At 36.6% G+C, this 19,056-nt stretch overlaps 1 protein-coding gene across 2 annotated transcripts in view; it reads left to right on the top strand.

Moving 5' to 3' along the window:
• NOL10 (nucleolar protein 10) overlaps positions 1-19,056 on the top strand; it is a 50,345-nt gene that overhangs the window by 1,216 nt on the left and 30,073 nt on the right. For both annotated transcript variants that reach the window (XM_066179925.1, XM_066179926.1), the window contains exons 3-13: positions 131-229; positions 1,007-1,084; positions 2,896-2,933; positions 5,754-5,890; positions 6,630-6,695; positions 8,377-8,437; positions 8,948-9,033; positions 9,385-9,463; positions 10,655-10,804; positions 13,211-13,277; positions 17,950-18,002. In XM_066179925.1, coding sequence (XP_066036022.1) covers positions 131-229; positions 1,007-1,084; positions 2,896-2,933; positions 5,754-5,890; positions 6,630-6,695; positions 8,377-8,437; positions 8,948-9,033; positions 9,385-9,463; positions 10,655-10,804; positions 13,211-13,277; positions 17,950-18,002 — 914 coding nt within the window. The remainder of the gene's footprint in view (positions 1-130; positions 230-1,006; positions 1,085-2,895; positions 2,934-5,753; positions 5,891-6,629; positions 6,696-8,376; positions 8,438-8,947; positions 9,034-9,384; positions 9,464-10,654; positions 10,805-13,210; positions 13,278-17,949; positions 18,003-19,056) is intronic.

Below are 19,056 nucleotides of genomic sequence, written 5' to 3'. Positions count from 1 at the left end.
ACAATATCTCTAAAGGATATGCCTTATACTTAGCAATTAACTCAATTAACTCAACATGCTTCCTTAGGAAACTGTTACAGTTTTTTGGACTGATAGAACTGTGCTAATTCTATTTTTTTTTTCTTTACAGATATCCGTAGAAGAATTGAACTTATTCAAGACTTTGAAATGCCCACGGTTAGCACAAAGATTAAGGTATCAAGAGATGGACAGTATATTATGGCAGTTGGTGAGTTAACAAACTGTCTCTCTAACAGAGGCCAAAAGTCCTAGGTAATCTTGGGTACAGAATGACTTAGTGTTTCAGGTAGAATTGGTAAGAGTTAGTTTTAAAGTGTGGAGCTAAACATTGTGGAAACTTACTCTTAATGTGTGATAGAAAGGCTGTCTTGGGAGTGGTGCTGTGGAACACTTCTGTTTAGAATACATTCTTAGGATCATAGAATGGTTTGGGTTGGAAGGCACTTTTGGAGATCATCTAATCCAACCCCTCTGCTGCCAGAGTTTATAATACAAATAAAAAACTAATAAAACAAATCTGTTTATAGTGCAGTTAAATACTAAGTTCTGAATTACTTTCATTGCATGTATGTTAAATAACTTTGAAACATCATTGTTTGAGTATTGTTTTATAGGAGGAGGATAATGCTGCATTTTGTAACTGTCAAAATGGGATCCAAACATGAATACTTTAGTAGATGTTAATAACATGATGAGCCTTGGTCTTGGAGATATACTGGAAGGTGTTACTAGATTCTGTATGATGTATCTGGTAGTTAGGAGAACCTGCATACAAGTAGGGTGCTTACAGAAATGGGGCTGTGAAGTTGTGTTACTAAGACGCATGGTTTTCTAGTCACAGAGGCTTTGGGAAGGTAAGAAGACTTCTGGTAGAAACACAGTAAAGCCTGTATATGTAAGACATTATACTTTTAAAAATATATGCTTTTGTGTTATCTTTTTGTTAAGCTTCTTTATTTAATTAAACATCCATTTATTCTTTCAGGAACTTACAAGCCCAGGGTCCGCTGTTTTGATACCTATCAGTTATCCCAGAAATTTGAAAGATGCTTAGATTCCGAAGGTTAGTATAAGCCATGGCTGTTAGTACAAGTTGTCTGTCCTACATAATCCAGGTTGGATTCAGGCAGAAATTCTGCTCCTTGTCCTGAGGGGACAGAATGTATTTCAGGGGAGTACAAGAATCTAGAGTAAAATCATCTAGTCTTCATCTCTGAATTTTCCCCTTTTATTCTGATTTCAAAGTTCTGTCCTTGCTTGGAAAAGGGTGTAAGATTTACCTTGAGCCAGAAAGTGTGGGGCTCAGAGGGGGAATATGGCTGAAATTTGTGCTCTGTTTGGTGAACGTGACAAAGGTACTATGTCTGGGTGGTGGCAAGATCTCCCTTCTTACCTGTTCTGTAAAGCAGTAAGGTAGGAGAATGCACTGTGGGTTGCTCTGTTTTCTCTCTGGAGCCCAAGCTCAGTAGGTGAGTTACAGGGTAAAGAGAATTTCCTGGGGGGTGTTGGCTTGCTTGTTTGATGGTTTGGTTTTCTGTTTGTTTTATTGAAACAAGGTACTTTGAGGTAGATGGTAGCATAGCCAAGGCCCTAATTACACCTTGTTGGCTACTAATTTGGTGGGGGAACAGCTGTGGTAAGGAAAGTACGGAGCCATCTAGACAATGGGAAAGGGAGAATCAGCTGGTAGTTAGAGCAGGCCGGGAGCGGCCACAGCTCTGAACTTTTAGGATACTCTAATTTGAGGAGTTATGGGGATTTGTTTGTTTTGGTTGTTTTTTTTTGGGGGGGGGCGGGGGGGAATGGTGTGGGAAGGTTGTTATTTCAGGTTTTTTGTTTGAAGACTGGGATATTAGAAGACTGATGGCTGAAAGCTGGGATATAGTGGTGACCAAAACAATGAGAAGATGAGCACATTCATTACAGAAAAATTGAACTGGTCTAACTTTGATGTGTGTGAAACTGATGTGAAAAATAAAAATTGTAATAAGAGCATGGGGGTGTTTCTCTACTCTCTGCCTCAGGACTGCAAGGAGTCATATAGGGTGAAGGAGCACTGTTAGGCAGGGTTTCAGAGAGGCCGGGGAGAGGAAGATCCGGCAAGAGTGAAAGCTTCTTCAAAAGAGTAGAAATCATTGCAATCATAAATGCTTGCTACTAATTAGAGTTTAAAGTAAATTTTTTGAACTGGCATCTTAGGAGACTGCAGAAGTATGTTCATTTGAAGTCTAGCATAGAGTCACTTCAGGTAACTTTAAATGAGTGGTCTCATTTAAATAGAACCAATTTAGCTGAAGCAGCTACTCCCTAACGTTCTCAACTCAGCTCAATTAAAACTAGGCAAAGTTCAATATGTTTGTGTTCAGCTTGAATAGTAGCTTTCACATTTGTGATTTTTTTGAGCCTTAGAACTTCTTTTGTGGAAGTGCTGACCCCTTGGAAGGACTGCATATGCAAGATTATGCATATATGTCCAAACTCATGTAATTTTTTACAATCTTTGATGGATTACCAAAGCTCCATGGTGGACCACACACTCACTGAAAACCATTTGATTAGACATTCCCACAGCAATGAAATACATGGTTGAGTGTTGTGTTGAGGAACATGTCAAGTATACAAGAACAATAAAAAGATTACAGGATGCTTCATATGTTTCTAAAGTTTTAGAAGACTACTTACAGTTTTGCAAAGTAAGTTACATAATTAGAGATCTTACGAAAGATTAATGCCTGCATTATGCATTGACACCTGTGGGGAATACCTACATGACTAAAGATTAGCATGAGTGTAAATGTTTTCAGGATTATGCCAATGTTTGCGAATAAGTTTGCTTGCTTAGTTGACTCAAAATTCTCTTGCTCTCTCCTCTAGTGGTTACGTTTGAGATTTTATCAGATGATTACTCAAAGGTATGTTTAATTGTTTTCAGTGTATAAATGAAAAAAATTGTTTAGTATGTATATTAAAATGCATTTTCATATATAGTAAAGGCAGTCAATCAACACAGCTTTTGGAACAGTGTTTTTTGTTTTTTTTACAAACAGCAAACAGGATAAACACTTTTTGTACCTTTAAAATTTTGTTTGGCATTTTTTGTGTCTTTGTACTATAATTTGGTTCAGCACTTTTAAAGTCTTTCATCTGTTGGAAAGAAAAACTTCAAATAGTTATCTATCCTACAAGCAAAATAATGTGAAAAGGGGAATTAACTATTCTTTCTGGGCTGGCATTTAGTCATAATCCCTTGTGACAAGGGATGCACACATAAACTGTTTTTGAAGGGTTGGGATAGCTATGGGTAAGTTAACAACCCGATTTGTTAGTGTTATAGACATGATGATTATGAGCATATGAATGAGGCAAAAATTGTGGAGGGAAGTAATGTCTTTTTTTTAAAGTCTTATTTTTAATTTTATTTATTTCTAAATGAAGTGCTGTACCTGAAGAAATCACTCAGGTGTTTATTTTACGCCTTTTTTTTTTTTTTTCTGTGAAAAGGCCTTACCATTTCAGGTATAGGTTTGTTTTAATAAATGCTGCTATTTGATCAGAGACATGATCATCTAGCCTTGTAGCTTTTTTGCTTTTTTCCTGTGAGATTTCCAAGGAAGTGCATGAATTCAAGTAGCAGAAGGTAATGGCTGATACTTTATAGTAGCTTCCCACTTGTCTGTCTGGTGGAAAGTGTTTCTGGCTGTACATACCAAATAGTCATTTGGGAGACTGAGGAACATGCTGTGATCCCAAAATGTTTCTGAACAGAAAGGTGTGTGTGTGTTTTCAGCTGAAATAGGTGCTGTATTTCAGGCTGAAGCCCTACTTTTTCAACTTCATACAATCTTTATGTTTTCAATTTTACTTTACTAAAACTTAAGAAATCATCAGAAAGAAAAATAAACTTCAGGTAGCTGTCATAATGTTGTGGACATGTTAGAAGGAGGGAACACTATTTGAGAAATTAGACTTGAAATGTTTAGAATCATAGAGTAGCTATTGGAATGGGACCTTAAAATACAATTTTAATGCTTGAACTGTTCTGTCAAAATCTGCAGGCATGGTGGTTCTACAGATTTACTGAGTAAATTGTTCTAATTCTGCTCTACTTTGTCATAAAGAATTTTTCGTTCCTGTCAAACCTGCCCAGGAAAACCTTAAGTTTCTACTGTTGCTACTGCAGAGAGGGATTTTTTCTGTAATGTGTATATTCTGTCCCTTGTCAGTCTTGGTAGCCCTCTTGGTGCTCTCAGCATCCTTTCATAGCCAGGAAAAATAATGTCTCTCCAGATCTGTTCCTGCCATCCCTGTAAGGTTGCTTTGAGGCTTATTTTCATTTTCACAGTGAGAGCACCTGTTTTCTTTCATACGCATTAGTGCCCATAAGACCAGTTACATTTCTCTGATTTTCTAAGTTTTAGGCTTAAAAGTCTTAGAGTTGGGAGAGAGTGGTGTCATTTTTCCCCACAGTCTTTTGCCAGGAGACCTGTAGTGTAGTATAATGTCCATAGTATTTCTGTCACACATAAGTGCCAATGCTTTTCCTACCCTCAGGTTGTAATTTTCTGGTGGTGACCAAAATTATTTTAGTATGACGAAAAGACTAACATGATTTAAAGTGAGCTGTGTCCACTGTTAAAGAATGAGAACACAAATATATTCAAGTCCAATATTGTAGAAATTAAATAGTGCCAACCCAGGTCAGTATTTTGTCCACATCTCTTAAGGGAAGAATATACAGATTTATAAATAAAGATGGCAGATGTAAAATAACTTATGTACCTCACCTTCCCTGAGTTTCTCATCCTTATTTGCATTGCTTACAGTGTAAATCAGCAGTAGAAAATTTTAGATATTCACTATCTGCTGTTTTTAGAAGATGCATGTACAGGCTAAACTAAAGTATCACTTTCCTGATCCAAGCTAAATAAAGATGAGACTCAGAGGCAAAGGTTGGCTGTGATTGTCATGCATGGCATGAGTTTGGGCCAGGCCAGCTGTTCCTCCATTGCACAGTGCCTGTCCATGGTTTGAGGCACAGCATGAGTGCAACAGGTGATGTGGGTGATCCTGTCTGTGGAGTGGGAAGAATCACTCCTGTGGGTATGTGCCATGTTAACCTTCCATTAGGAGTGTAACCGCAGGACCTGGCCTATTATATTTACTGAGGTAGATTGAGCTAGTAATGCCTCCCTGTAGGTTTTTCCAGGGCTGAGATGTTCGTCTGAGTTTCAGAAAGAAACAATCAATGTTCTCACTCAGTTGGCAAAGAATAAAAATGCAGAAAGATCATTGGTGTCATTTATTGGAGCACTGCTGTGCATCGGGATGTGTAGCTCATGTGCTTAGTACATGTGGACATACTGGTGTCTGCACAGCTTTATACCTGGAAGAAATCACCAACTGTAGTGTCTTGAAAAAAGTAGAAATGTTAATTTTGGTGCAGCAGAACATGAGGTAACTGTGATGCTTCTGACTTCAGAGTAACTTTCAGGGTGTCTCATTTACTTTTGTCAATATTCATGTAATGTATATTAACAAAACTCTTTGCTGTGGCTAGTGAGAATGATGAAGCACTACTTGATTCTGTCATTTTAGTAGAAATTGTTTGAATAAGTTGTGATAGGCCTGTATGAGTTTAAAAAAATAAAATCACTGAAGTTTGTGGTGTAAGACAAGTTGGGGAGATCCTTTTCTGTTTCTGTATGTTTCAGTGCTTTGTTTTTTATTTTCAGATTGTCTTCTTGCAGTGTGGCAGATTTGTGGAGTTTCATTCACAACATGGCCATTACTACAAGACAAGAATACCAAAATTTGGTAGAGATTTCTCTTACCACTACCCATCGTGTGACCTGTATTTTGTAGGAGCAAGGTATTAAGTGGAATATTTTGTTTCAGTTTTGTTAGCAGCGTTTTCCAATAATAAAATGAACATTAAAATATTAGAAAAGCTAAAAAGTGGAAGAAGTGGCAATTCCTTCCAAATTAATAAGGGAGGCAGTGAAGAGTGTTAAATGTGGAAAGATTAAAATTAATTCAGTTTCCCATGCTATTTTAAGCTGTTTTTTTCTTTGATTCTTAAACCATGTATATCATGTCTTTGCAAATTTGCATTAAAAACTGCAGGTAAGTGTATTGTTTTAAAAAGTGTTTAGCATATAAGTAAGGAAAATGAAATGAATTTTCCTATCCTGATTGGTGCTTTATTGCTGTGAAGTGTGAGTTAAATCTCACAATCAGGTTTCTGAAAAGACAGTAAAAATAAATTTAGATCCTTAGGGTTTACAAACAAAGTAAGTAGAAATTCAAAATGTAACTTAAATCACAGGAAATAAAAAGATCTTGAGAAATTAACTAATGTATCTTTTGCCTGGAAAAATAGTAATTGGTGGGATATTGAGTATAATAAATAAATGGTGAACTTGCACATTCTTCTCTGTATTTTGACCATCAAAGTATATGTTTATCTTGTTGTAAATTGTGGATTCTGAAAATTGCATATTTGTCAAAATTAGACTGTGAATAAGAATCTTTAAAATGCCTCCAAATTTACAGCAGCGTTTTTCAGTATTTTTTAGACACAAGAGTAATTTTGGGTTTTTCTCTTGTAGTTCTGAAGTGTACAGGCTGAATCTGGAACAAGGAAGATTTCTGAACTCCCTGCAAACTGAAGCTTCGTAAGTCCTGTGCAATGCATGACCTCTGTCTTCTTTCCACCAGGTGGAAGCAGACTTCTAGCATGCTCACCACCAGTACTGTCTCTGAACACTGCCCAAATGCTTTGCAGAGTTGAAAATGAACATATGCTGAGTCTGAGTCTCATTTCATTTTATGTTCTGTAATTTTTTTGTTCTAGTTTTTATGTGTAATTGAATTTTCTTTTGTGGATGTTTTAAAATTGCTTAATATGGACTAAATAGGTATTATATAACTTGATCTTGAGAGCATTTCATTAAAACTTTGCCATTATTACTCAATTTAGCCATCATATAGAGATCTACCCACAGGGTATGTACTTTCCCAGACATGTCTTTGTCCTTCTGCTCTTGAAGTAGCCCAGAGAGAATTTTTATATCTCCAGCATGTGTCTGATTCTTTTGAAAATCCTACCGGAGTAGGAACTGAGCTTTTTTCATGTGGGGAGAGGCAGATGAGAAGAACAGACTTCACTAGATAGAGTGGCTTGTTGGTGGGCAACAGCTGGTATTCAGTGGGCAGAATAGCTTAATGGATGAAGAAGTATTTGGGAAGGCACAGTAAACTGAGCAAGAAAAAAAAAAAAAGGGGAATCCTGGAATGGGAGAGGTAAGGGTATAAAGTAAAATCTGGATTAGAGAGATGAGACTTAAGTTGTGAGAAGGTTTTGAGGTGAGGGAGTTAGATGAGTTATGGAATTAGAGGTAAAGATCTTTGATTGGGTGAAGCTGGAAAATGCTGGGTAAGTGGTGTAGAGAGAAGTATTTGTACTTTGGAAGAATTGTTGCCAAAATACAGGGCTCTTGGGTGCCCTGCTGGAAAACAGGATACTTCAGTGAGAGAAAGGAGACCGTTGGTCAGTCAGAACATGTTGGAGATGTAAGCTTTAGAACATAAGTAATCATAAAGACCTTTTGACATAATTAGAATCAGAGATTCATTTAGGTTGGAAAAGACCTCTAAGATATCAAGCCCAACCCTTAACCCAACACTACCGTGTCCACAACTAAACCATGTCCCCAAATGCCTCATCCACACATCTTTTAAATATCTTCAGGGATAGTGATTGAACTACTTCCCTTGGCAGCCTGTTCCCTTGCTTGGCAACCCCTTCAGTGATGAAATTTTTCCTGGTATCCAGTCTGAACCTCCCCTGGCACGCCTTGGGGTCATTTCTTCATGTCCTATTGAGTTGTTTAAGAATTCAGTGGAGCAGAGTGATGTGGCAGGGCTTGGTGGTACGTCGTGGATATGGGCAGAGGAATGCAGAGAGCCTCAGAGCCCAGGCTCCTGCTCAGGGCACAGTCATACGAGTTCAGATGAATTTTCACAGGGGGGTCTTGAAAACTCCAAAGATGGATATTTCCCAGCCTCTATGGTTACCAAATTTCATTGCTTTATTATCCTTATAAGCATTAAAATATTATCCTTACATCCAGTTGGGACCTTATCTGTTTGAAGTAATCAGCACTGTCTCTGGCTCCAGATTGTTAGTTATCTCCCCATCAGTATGGCAAACTGTTGTTATGTGGCCATCTGTCCCTCCACCAACTTTTGCTTTTCCAGGCTGAGCAATAGTGTACGCAATTACAGAAATCTTATTAGTTGTTCATGTGTTAAATTGTTCTGAGGTCATTAAACTTGCTGTTTTTTCTGTTGTAGAGAAAGTAACGTCTGTGACATAAATCCTGTGCACTTCTTGTTTGCTATGGGGACGGCTGAGGTAAATATTTGCATTCTTTTTATGAAAAGGGCAGTAGTTCTTGTTTCATTTTTATATTAATTTGCAGGAAGATAAGAAGAAATCATGAACCTAATTAATAAATTGGTCTAATTTGCTATATTAGATTTAAGTATGTTAAAGATGACTTTTCAGAGCATAGTGCAGATAAAATATCAGAGTTGCTTGGTTGCTGAGTGCTTGAGGTTTTGCAGATGGGAGTGAAAATAATGTTCTCTCATTTTGCAGCGTAGCCATCTGTAGAAATTAGCTGGCATGTGTACACTATTAATCTTTAAAAAATTAGTGTTAGTGATTTTGATTTAGATTGCATTGAAAGAACTAGAAATGAAATGTGTGCAGCCTGTATGTCACTATTAGAACAACTCATGTCAACCTAGGAAATTTTGTTAATTATTCATTAGATTAGATAATTCATCATTTTATTTAAACGTTTTCAGACTACCAGGCAGCAGCTGCATAAGCTTGAACCATATTTTCTAAACTCTTTAGGGTAAAGTGGAATGCTGGGATCCTAGAACTAGAAATCGAGTTGGGCTGTTGGACTGTGCATTAAGCAGTGTGACAGCAGACACAGAGTGAGTAAAGGCTACCTTTTCAAATTGTGTTGTTCTGGATTTTTCAGAAGTTTTGGGTTTAGAAGTAAATCCCACTTTGCTTTAAAGTGACTTGCCTGTTCTCTTGTCATTGCTAGTCTGAATAAAGGATTTTGTTAATCATGAAGGAGTTCTCTTAGGCACTGATCTAAGTAGTAGTAGCTATTTTTGTATACAAATACATGCTGTGAATGTAAACAGTGCAGCTTTTTGAAGTATTTCTGAATTATGCCTGTGAATTATTTTACTATTAGCTATTTTTTAACATTAAAAAAAAAAGTACTGGCAGGCTTTATTGAAGGAATGCCTAACAATAAGCATTGTGCTTTACAGGATAGAAGGTTTGCCATCCATTTCAGCACTGAAATTTGATGGGGCTTTGAATATGGCTGTTGGAACATCTACTGGACAGGTAGGTTTGACTTCATCTACCACAGTTCTTAGGAGATCCTGCTCTTGCAATTACCAATCCAAGTCTACCATACATTGAGTGCAGTATATATCTATTACTGCATGTATTTACTAGACCATAAATTACATGTATTGAGTAGTGATAGTCAAACTGCAATTTAATTTTATCAAATGCTTGTGCTCTTCAAAATTTTGTAGGTACCACTTTAAATCATCATAACCTACATACCATATAACTTCAAATTTGTGGTTTTCATGAGTCAAGTGTGTGGGGAAGTTGCTGCTTTTTGACACTATGAGTACCATCTCAATGCAAGATATGTGCTCTCCCTTGTCTTGATGGTTGCTAAAACTCCAGAAGTTACTGTCTTTCAACTGTTATTTTTAGTGTCTTGTCTTGAAATGAAGAATAATTTCAATTCATTTATTGTTACCATCATATTTGTAAAGGGAAGTGTGGAGGTTGTTTCCTGCCTTTATCAGTATTTTCATGGGCTTAGAGAACTGTAGCTTCTTCAAGAACAGATATGTGTGTGAGAATTGTATTTGCTATGTTAATGTACAAGTCAGACAAATCTTATTGTAGATTGTGTTTCTCATTAAATAAACTGCTGATACTATTTTTCCCAAAAATTTTTCCCACACTTTACATATGAAAGATTTAACTTTCTCAAGTTCCATAGGAAATTTTGAAGATGAAGTATAGGTTTCTGGAAGACAGAGCCTATATTGTCTACTTTCCGTAACATAAAAAATTACATTCTGTGATGTTTCACTGAGGGAAGGTTATCTTCACTGAATCTGGAAGGTAGTCTGAAAATTTAAATCATGTAACAACAACTCAAGAATCTGAAAATGAAATATTACTAATTATGAAATTCTAAGAGTATTGAAACAAAAAAAAAGTTCGTTTTCTCAAAAGAAATTTAAAAATCTTTAGAAAGATGGTTAGGTCTTAAATTTGTTACTTGTCTAGATAGAAACATGCTAATGTTAAATTACCTGGTTTAAATAAACTGGGCTCACTTAATAAGTTGTTTTCAGAATTTAAAATAATTTATTTTATGAAAATCCGGCCTATGTATTTAAGTAAAATCTCAAGTTTAGTTAAATGTTTAGTGAAGATCTGATGGGCATGACTTCCTCGTGATCTAAAAATGTTATGCATTTAATTTGTCTCTTATTCTTCAAGGTCCTATTATATGATCTCCGGTCTAGTAATCCATTAATAGTCAAAGATCACCACTATGGGCTGCCTATTAAATCAATTCAGTTTCAGCATCAGTTGGATTTAATTATTTCTGCGGATTCTCGAATCATAAAAATGTGGAACAAAGATACAGTAAGTAGGTTCATGTTGCTGCATTCAGATTTTTAAATTTTTACTTTATTTGGGTTGAGAGTTTTTCGGGTTTTGGTGGGGTTTTGGGGGTTTTGTTTTTTGGGGATTTTTTTTGTTTGTTTTTGGGGTTTTTGTTTTTTGTTTGTTTTTGGTGGTTGTTGTTGTTTTGGAGTGTTTTTTTGTGCAGCTTGATTAATTAAGCTGAAGTTCAGTGTAAGAAGTTGAGATTTTAATGTCTCTTAATTTACATATCATTTTGTCCTGTCTGACTAAATCAACATCTGGGAAGTTATTCAATAGCCTGTCAGGTATAATGCTATGGTCTTAGGGGGTTTTTAGCTGTTTGTACATGTCTGGCCAAGAGGCTTCTTTCAGGAGAAAGATTTAAACATAAAAAGTAGTATCTTAGCCATTGCCTTGGTTTTTATATTTCTCACAGTGTTCTTGAATACATCCAGTTAGATTTTTTCACCAGAGAAAACATGTTCATTCCAATTCCCTGCTCAAAGTAGGGTTAATTTCAAAGGTAGATCAGTTAGTTAAGTACCTTTGAAAATCAGGTGCTCCTTATTTTCTCAGGACTGTTTGGATACTGAAGCAGATACTATGCATGGAGCCAAATAGCAGTGTGTCTTACAGTGTATTGGGGGATTATGTTGCAATGGGCAATGCCTTTGTCCCCGCCCTTTGCACCTCGAAGTGAAATTTAAATCTCTGATTTTCACAGTACTTTTTGCATTATATCATGCTGTCCTCTTTCTTATCTTTCTGTCAATGAACCTTGCTATGAATCCGTGGGGCAACATATTTTGTTACCCTACAGATTCATAGTAACACTGTTGTAACTTGTTTTGGTTTGAGGGGATGTCTGTAGTCATTGTGTTCCTTCTAAAAAAACATGCTCCATCTATGCTTTTCTAACTTTATAGTGAAACATAAAGGGAGTTGTAGTAGAGGCTTTTTTCCTAATTATTTCAGCCAGTCACTTCAGTATTATTGTGCTGCTTCATGAACTTTCAACAGCCTCTTTTATTTTTTCTGTCATGGCAAGTAGTTTTTTGTAAGCTCCTCTGCAGTTAATTTTTATTGTTTGAAAGAGCAAATAAATTATTGGTTATTATTTAAAACATCTGCAGTGGTCTCTCTCCATTTTTCCTAGGTATGTATACTTCCCTCCTTGAGAATGAAACACTGTGAGGTTTGTCAGGTGGCCTCTGGTGAGAAAAGGGAGGGTTTCTCACCGCTGGAAGGCAAAGATAGCTTTGGACTCTTTCCTAGAGTATGTTCCAGCTGGCTCCACTTCTCCCAGATGCTGGTTCCTGACTATCTCTGGCCAGGAACCAAGTGCAGAGGCAGACTTCGGGTGGAGAGCATATGGCTTTGATACCAGAATAGCCCCATGCTGAGACGTGCCTTGGGGTGGGGAGCACCAGGCTTTTGTCTGCTGAGGCCGGGGTGGAGGAGGACTCTTCTTAATCATCAGGGAGAGACCAGAGGTGGGTGGGGTAACAGCATGTAACTGGGAGGGAAAGGAAGAGCCCAGAAAGGTAGGTGGGATTGCTGCAGGGAAAGAAAAAAAAAAAAAAAAAGAGGAACAGGATCAAAATTTGCCTTGTTCCTGTCCCTCATTTAGAGCTGTGTAGGCATGTAGTCTCATGCTTCAGATTATGTGGTCCGGTTGTTAGATACTCTTCCTTTACTGGCTGTTTTGTGTGTTGGCTTATAAGAGCACCTGTATTTTGTCTGGGTTTTTCAGACTATGTTCCAATTCTTATTATTTAGAGAACATTGTTTCCTGCTTTTACCTCTTTCTTAAGTAACCTTTATAACTATAGTTCTGATCTAAGCTAGATACCACTGCATGGTCTTGCTGCTTTTATTTTATATCAAGACCTCTTTAATACTGAGTTTATAAATCATAAATAAAGCGCTGAGCTATATTTCATTTCATGTAGACAGTAGTACAGTGGCAGTACCAAGCTCTAGATTCAAATTCCACTCCTAATCCATTTTTTCAGCTAATTATACTTAACAAAGCAACATTACTTAAAACTACCACGTTCAGAGTTGAATAAAGTGAGGGTTACACTGACAGTGTGCCAGAACTTATGGACCTCAGCCCCACTTTTGCGTAAAATAAAGTAATTCTGACATATATTTTCAACACAGAAGTGTAAGCTGAGAAATTAGAGGTGCCACTGTACATTGCTGTGTCTTCAATTACCAGTAGGCTGCACTTCCTTGTAAGAGATTGAATCAGAGATAAAATACAATACTGGGGTTTTCCTGTTTCGTTCACATATTAATACCATTTTATTGTTCTGCAAAATTTGTTCTATCTTTATTCCATCATGTTTCTTAGTTGTTTGGAGTTCTTTATGATTTATTTTCTTCCTACAATTTCAGGGAAAGATATTTACTTCAATGGAGCCAGAACATGATATAAATGATGTCTGCCTTTATCCAAATTCAGGTATGTGAAGTATATTAATGTCTTGCTAAATTCAAAAGGAAAAGCTTGTTAATCCAAGGTGTGGTCTTTGTTTAGGTGATACAATTTAGGTCTACTTTGCTCCTTATGGCAGAGCTTGGAATAAAGTGTCAGTTTATATTGTCAGTTAGTGTCCTTGGTTCCTCTGCATCTGTATTACATTGGAGCCTCTTTGCAGTCAGAAGCTGCTGTGCTGTAAATTGAGTGATTGACCTCTTTCACTCCTTCAAATGTCTGAAGTGACTCATTTCGTAAGAATAGGAATTTTGGCCTATTGTCTTGTCTGAGTCCCAGATGACTTAGAGCTTGCTTTGTAGAAGTAGGAAAAATCTCTTTACAGCAAATTTACAGGTTTTTTTTCCTAGTGTTCCTTGGTTTAAATACAGCACCTAAATTGTGCTATCCCTTAGGTTTTATACTTTGGCTTTAAGTGTAGATTCCTAAGTGCACAAATTTGCATAGTTTTTGTAATTGTTTTCAGATTTGTTGCATCTCATGATGTTATGTCTAGAGATCAAAACTGAGGATCACTTTTAACCAAGGTTTCCAGGACTTAATTTATGAGTAAAAATATTTTACAAAATGGTGGTTGTATGTGCATAGGTGCTTTGGTTTTACTTCAGACTGGAACTTGATTGATTTTCTTGCTTAATATGAGTTGCTTTAGTTCTGAAGTATGGTGTGACACCTACTTCCTTTATAGAAAGCAGTACTGAAAAAGGTGAAATAAATTGGGGCTGCTAGGATGGTACAGAGAAAAAGTCTTGGAACAATGCCTGAGTTGCAAACTGCTATTATCCTAACTTTAGAGAGAGGTAGCAGTAAAGACAGAACAACTTGGACTTTGATTCATACTAGCAGCTCAAATTTAAGATTGTAGATAAGTGAGATTTCTAGCAAGTTAAAACTTATCTTTGTCTTTTCTGCCAACTTCAGTTAAGAATGTGTTGGATTTTTTTTTCTTTTGTTTTCTTTTTTTTTTTTTTTTTGGAAGATGAGCAGTTAAATACTCTTCCCTCATTAGATGGTGGGCATTTTTGACCTTAGGAGCAGAGTGCATGCCATGTGCCCTGATTGAATGTAGGAGTTCATGTGGGTGTATTTGAGAATTACTGCGTGGTGGCAGGGTGGACTGTGCACCCTGGAGATGGATAAACCCTCATCCATGGTGGCTACAGAGAGAGATTGTTGGAGTGAATTATGTTTTAGCATTTCACCCACGTTTCACCTGTGAGCTTATTGGTTTCATCTGAAAGAGAACCCGGCAGCAAATTAATGTCCACACAACGTCAATGAAGAGCTCACCATGGGGAGTGGAACAGAAAAAAGTTATTTGTCAATGTAGAATCATAGTGTAATTTAGGTTGGAAGGTACTCCTGGGAGTTGTATATTTCCTACTCATAACAGGGCCAACTTGCAGTTAGATCCAGCTTTGAAGTCTGATCAGGTTGCTCAGGTCAAGTCAAGTTTGAATATGTCAAGGATGGGCATTACTCAGCTGTGGAGGCTCTATAGCCTTTGTGGTATGTGGACATGCTTTGTGTGCTTTTGCAAAAATGATTTTCATGAGACTGCGGGACGAATCTTGTAGTTCAAAGAACTGAATGCACACATCTCCCTAATATTGCTATTGGACATTGCTTTTCATGTGTCTGTGGTCTAGATTGTGCAGTCCGGTTCTGTGTCCCACATCTCCACTGCTTAAATCAGTGCTTTTTCTTACTGTCTGGAGGGGGACAGGTTGATGGTTTTGGTAAGAACTGTTGTGGGAAGAAAACTGGGTTGTATTTTATAATCACATGGAGACAGTGGGGCAAAAAGTAGAGCATGTTGCAATGGAAATTGAAAGATCTAGGGCAAGAGGTGGTTATCACGTGTTTATCCTAAGTACTGTTGGACCAGCATTTAAGATGCCTAGAACCACCTCATGCTTCAGAATTTAAGGAGTAATCATGACTGAAGATCTGAAAAAAAGGAAATACTTCCAGTAAGATGGGCTTGCAGTTGTGAAAAGTTGGAAATATAGCATGATTTCAGTATCAGTATGGGTTTGGCTCAGTGCTCTTACTGGTGCCCCATCCTTCTCCAAGCCCCACTAGATGCCTGGCCCAGGAAACCTAGGAGATCTTTGCCTAGCTTGTGTTTTAACACTTCTTGTGTCACTGCTGCTCAGACAGGCAAAACCCCATTTTCAGCCTTATTGGAGAGATAAGGATTTGATGTATGGACTATTCAGGGGATGTGGAACTGGTTGGATAGTCTCATGCAGAGGGTGTAATGGTCATTACACTTGGTTCAATGTCCAAATGGAAATCAGTGACAAGGGGTGTCCTTTAGGGCTCTGTATTGGGACAAGCTTTATTTGATATCTTCATTAATGACATAGACAGTGGGATTGAGTGTACCCTCAGCAAACTGGCAGATGACACCAAGCTGAAGGGTGTGATGCCATCCAGGAGCACTTGGACAAGCTTGAGAATTGATCCCATGGAAATCTCATCCAAACCAAACTGTTCTAAGATTCTGTAATTCTATCCGTTATGGTAAGCTCAAGATCAGTATACTGTGAACAGGATTTTTTTTGGTGGTAGTTTTGTCATGGTTAGGCATTTTTAATTAAACTATTTTACCAACCAGTAATAGTACCTTCAGTATCAGTACCTTTCTTGGGAAACAAACCCTTTTGTATCTTTGACCAAACTACATGATGACAGACATTAGTGAATCTTTTAATGGTTGAATATCTTCCTCTGATCACATATGAGCAGAATGGGACTAGGGGAAAGAAAGGTTTACCACTTACCAAATACCCTTTAGTCAATTTAAGTTGTAGGTTATAAATGAAACTTGACAGTATCTTCACTGTATAGAAATCTGTGTCTCATCTGTTTCAATTACTGTAAGAAAAATTAAAAGGTGAAAATCTGCGTTTTCTAAAACTGCTGCTTCCACATACTATCACTTCATACTCCCATTTTCATTCTTTTACATTCATGATGCTGTATTGCAGACCGTTTTTCAAGAGGGTCTTATTAAAACTTCTGAGAAAAGGCTCTGCTTTATTTCCCTTCTATGGTAATCAAACTAGACTGTTATGTAGTTTGTTAGGGTGTGGTCTCTCTTCCCATAAAAATTTATTAAAACTGACAAGCTGAAGCAATAAAAATGCATGGAATAGACTTATCCTTTCAGAGTTGTTAACTTTCTTTCACCCCTTGTAGTATACACTCATCTACTGTTCTGAAGTCTGTTTTTGTCCTCCTTTAATTATTGATGGAAGACTCTCAAGGAGGAGATTTTACTTTATTGTCATCTTTGGAGCACCTGCAGAATTAATTTCTGTCTTTATTTCTAATGATTCCAGTTCAGTCAATGGAAAGATGCTTTGTCTTCTGAAATAGTAATGAGCGTGCTGTTAGGGGAGCATGTAACTTCTATACTGTACTGGAGTATTGTGTGTGTGTATTCAAGTATATACTATAAATTCTTGCCTTTTCCTTAAATTGCCTTTCTAGGCACAGTTTTTAGCCTGTTGGCTGGCTGAGCTTTCACAAATATCTTGCTTTGCTGGGAAAGCAAGCTCCCTTTTTTCTGACATTTTAAGTCCAGCTGCATTGTGTATTTATAATAAAAGGATTAAGTAGGAAGGATTACTCCACCCATGTTAATTGCATTCCTCTAGTTGGGTGTAAATTATATTTCTACCCTCTGGGTGTGTAGTAATTGACCCAATTATTCATAGTCCCAGTGGCATATGTTGCAGTTCTTTCAGATCAAAATGTTATCTAATTTGATGGCATTTTGCTCTTCATAATCAATCTCTTGTATTGCCTGTTGATCAGCTACATTGGTAAGACAAAATTGAGATAAACATAAAAGTATATGCTACATGTTCTTATTACTCTTTTATGTAGAAGGAAATTGAGAGTATTCTTTATTTTGAACTTACATAAAGTCTTGTGGCTGTAGGAGACTTTCCACAGATTTTAGTACTCTTACAGTATTTTTTTAATATTCAGAGTATGTAAACCCCTTATTCATGGTGTTTCTTGGGTATATTCATAGACACTTCAAATTCTACATTTGCCCTGCTTGATTATAGCACTAGTATTATTCCTTTTGAAGCCATGGTATCCTATATCTCATTTTGGGTCGAGAAGCTGCTGTGGTGTTTATTTCCCAAGATGAAATATGAATGAAGGTGTAAACCATGTTATGATTTATGGCTCTGTTTAGCTCTGTGTTTAAAACATAACCACATGTACTAATACCAATGTATTAATAATGTACTTTTATGTCCCATGTAGTTTTTAACTGCAATACTAACTGGACTTTTTCTAAACAGTATTAAAAGGATGAACTGTTTACATTTGTTGTGAAAGTTGACAGCCTGCACTTGACAGAGCTTAATGTTGCTTAAAGTGGTGCTGAACAATTTAGATAGAAGACAAAAGGGAATGAATGCATAGAAAACTATGCTTTGTTAATTATGCTGATATCACACCTTTATTTCTATGATATTTGATGGAACATTTTTTGCACGTCTTGATTAATGTCCTTTGCAAGCCAAGAATATGTACTTAATGAGCTTTTTTAAAAAGTAGTAGTATCCTCTTCTGATCAATATTTTTAAATGTGGAAATCTCTTTTTAGGAATGCTAATGACTGCCAATGAAGCCCCTAAAATGAATATCTATTATATACCAGTAAGTAATACAAGTTGTTGCTGATATTCCTCCTAAAGACACAATTGTTTGGTGCCATTCAGGTATTTCAGTTGAAATTCATATCTACATTGTCTGAGTTGTCACAATAAAGTAAATTTAGGTTAACCATAATTTATTAATGTAACACATTGAATTATTTAAAAAACAACCTGTAATTTACCTTTTGCTGCTAGTTTCAAAACTGGTTAGTGGCCGCAGAAAATTCAGGTGGAGCGCTTTTTGATAGCTGATGAAAAACAATTCCTAAATAGGGACTATGTTTTTCAAGATAATAACTTTGCTTAGTTATGAAATACTCCCTTAGTGTCTTTAATATGTGGTGTACAGTGGCATAGTCATAGCACTAAATATTCTTCTGTGTTCTGACATAGAAATGATATTGTGTGACTTCAGGTGTGGCTCTTGACTGTAACTTCTGCTCAATCCCCTTCTTCAAATGCAGCTTTTCAGAGGATAAACTTTCCACTTGAAAGGTTTAACTGTAGGTTTAACTATATGTTTTATTTCTGCAGATTGGTTTTAGGGAGACTTAGAAGCAAGCCTTCTGGTGTCAGGGAATGGTACAGAAAATTACACCTGCACTTCACTCTATTGTTTAGTTACTGTTTTGAAACTAATCAGAAACTACTATTTAGTTTCTACAGTGTGCTCTCTAGAGGTTTTCTTGCCTTGACAGAAGATAATTAGTAGGATACCTGTGTAAATGTTACATGCAGAATAGCTGACCAGACTCTAAAAATACATACGCTTCCTAATTAATTTTATTCATATTTTGAACAAACTATAAAATTTATTAATATTGAAATACATATTTAACTATTTTTAAATGAGCCAAAAGGTCTTCATTTAGCTAATTGATTTTAAATTAATTTTTTTTTTCAGTTCATTTCTGGTTATCCTCTGCTGCCATATTCACTGTGTATGATCTTGATTATGTTCAGGATGGAGATTTACGAGTTTACATTTCTCTTTGTGGAATAGAATATATATGCATGTTGCATTTGTGTGTTTAAACACAATATTATACCCCTCT

This window comes from Chamaea fasciata, unplaced genomic scaffold (genome assembly GCF_029207755.1).
Source record: "Chamaea fasciata isolate MVZ Bird 193981 ecotype frontalis unplaced genomic scaffold, bChaFas1.0.hap1 SCAF_3, whole genome shotgun sequence".
Taxonomy (NCBI): domain Eukaryota; kingdom Metazoa; phylum Chordata; class Aves; order Passeriformes; family Sylviidae; genus Chamaea; species Chamaea fasciata.
This window is presented reverse-complemented; position numbering and strand designations above follow the sequence as displayed.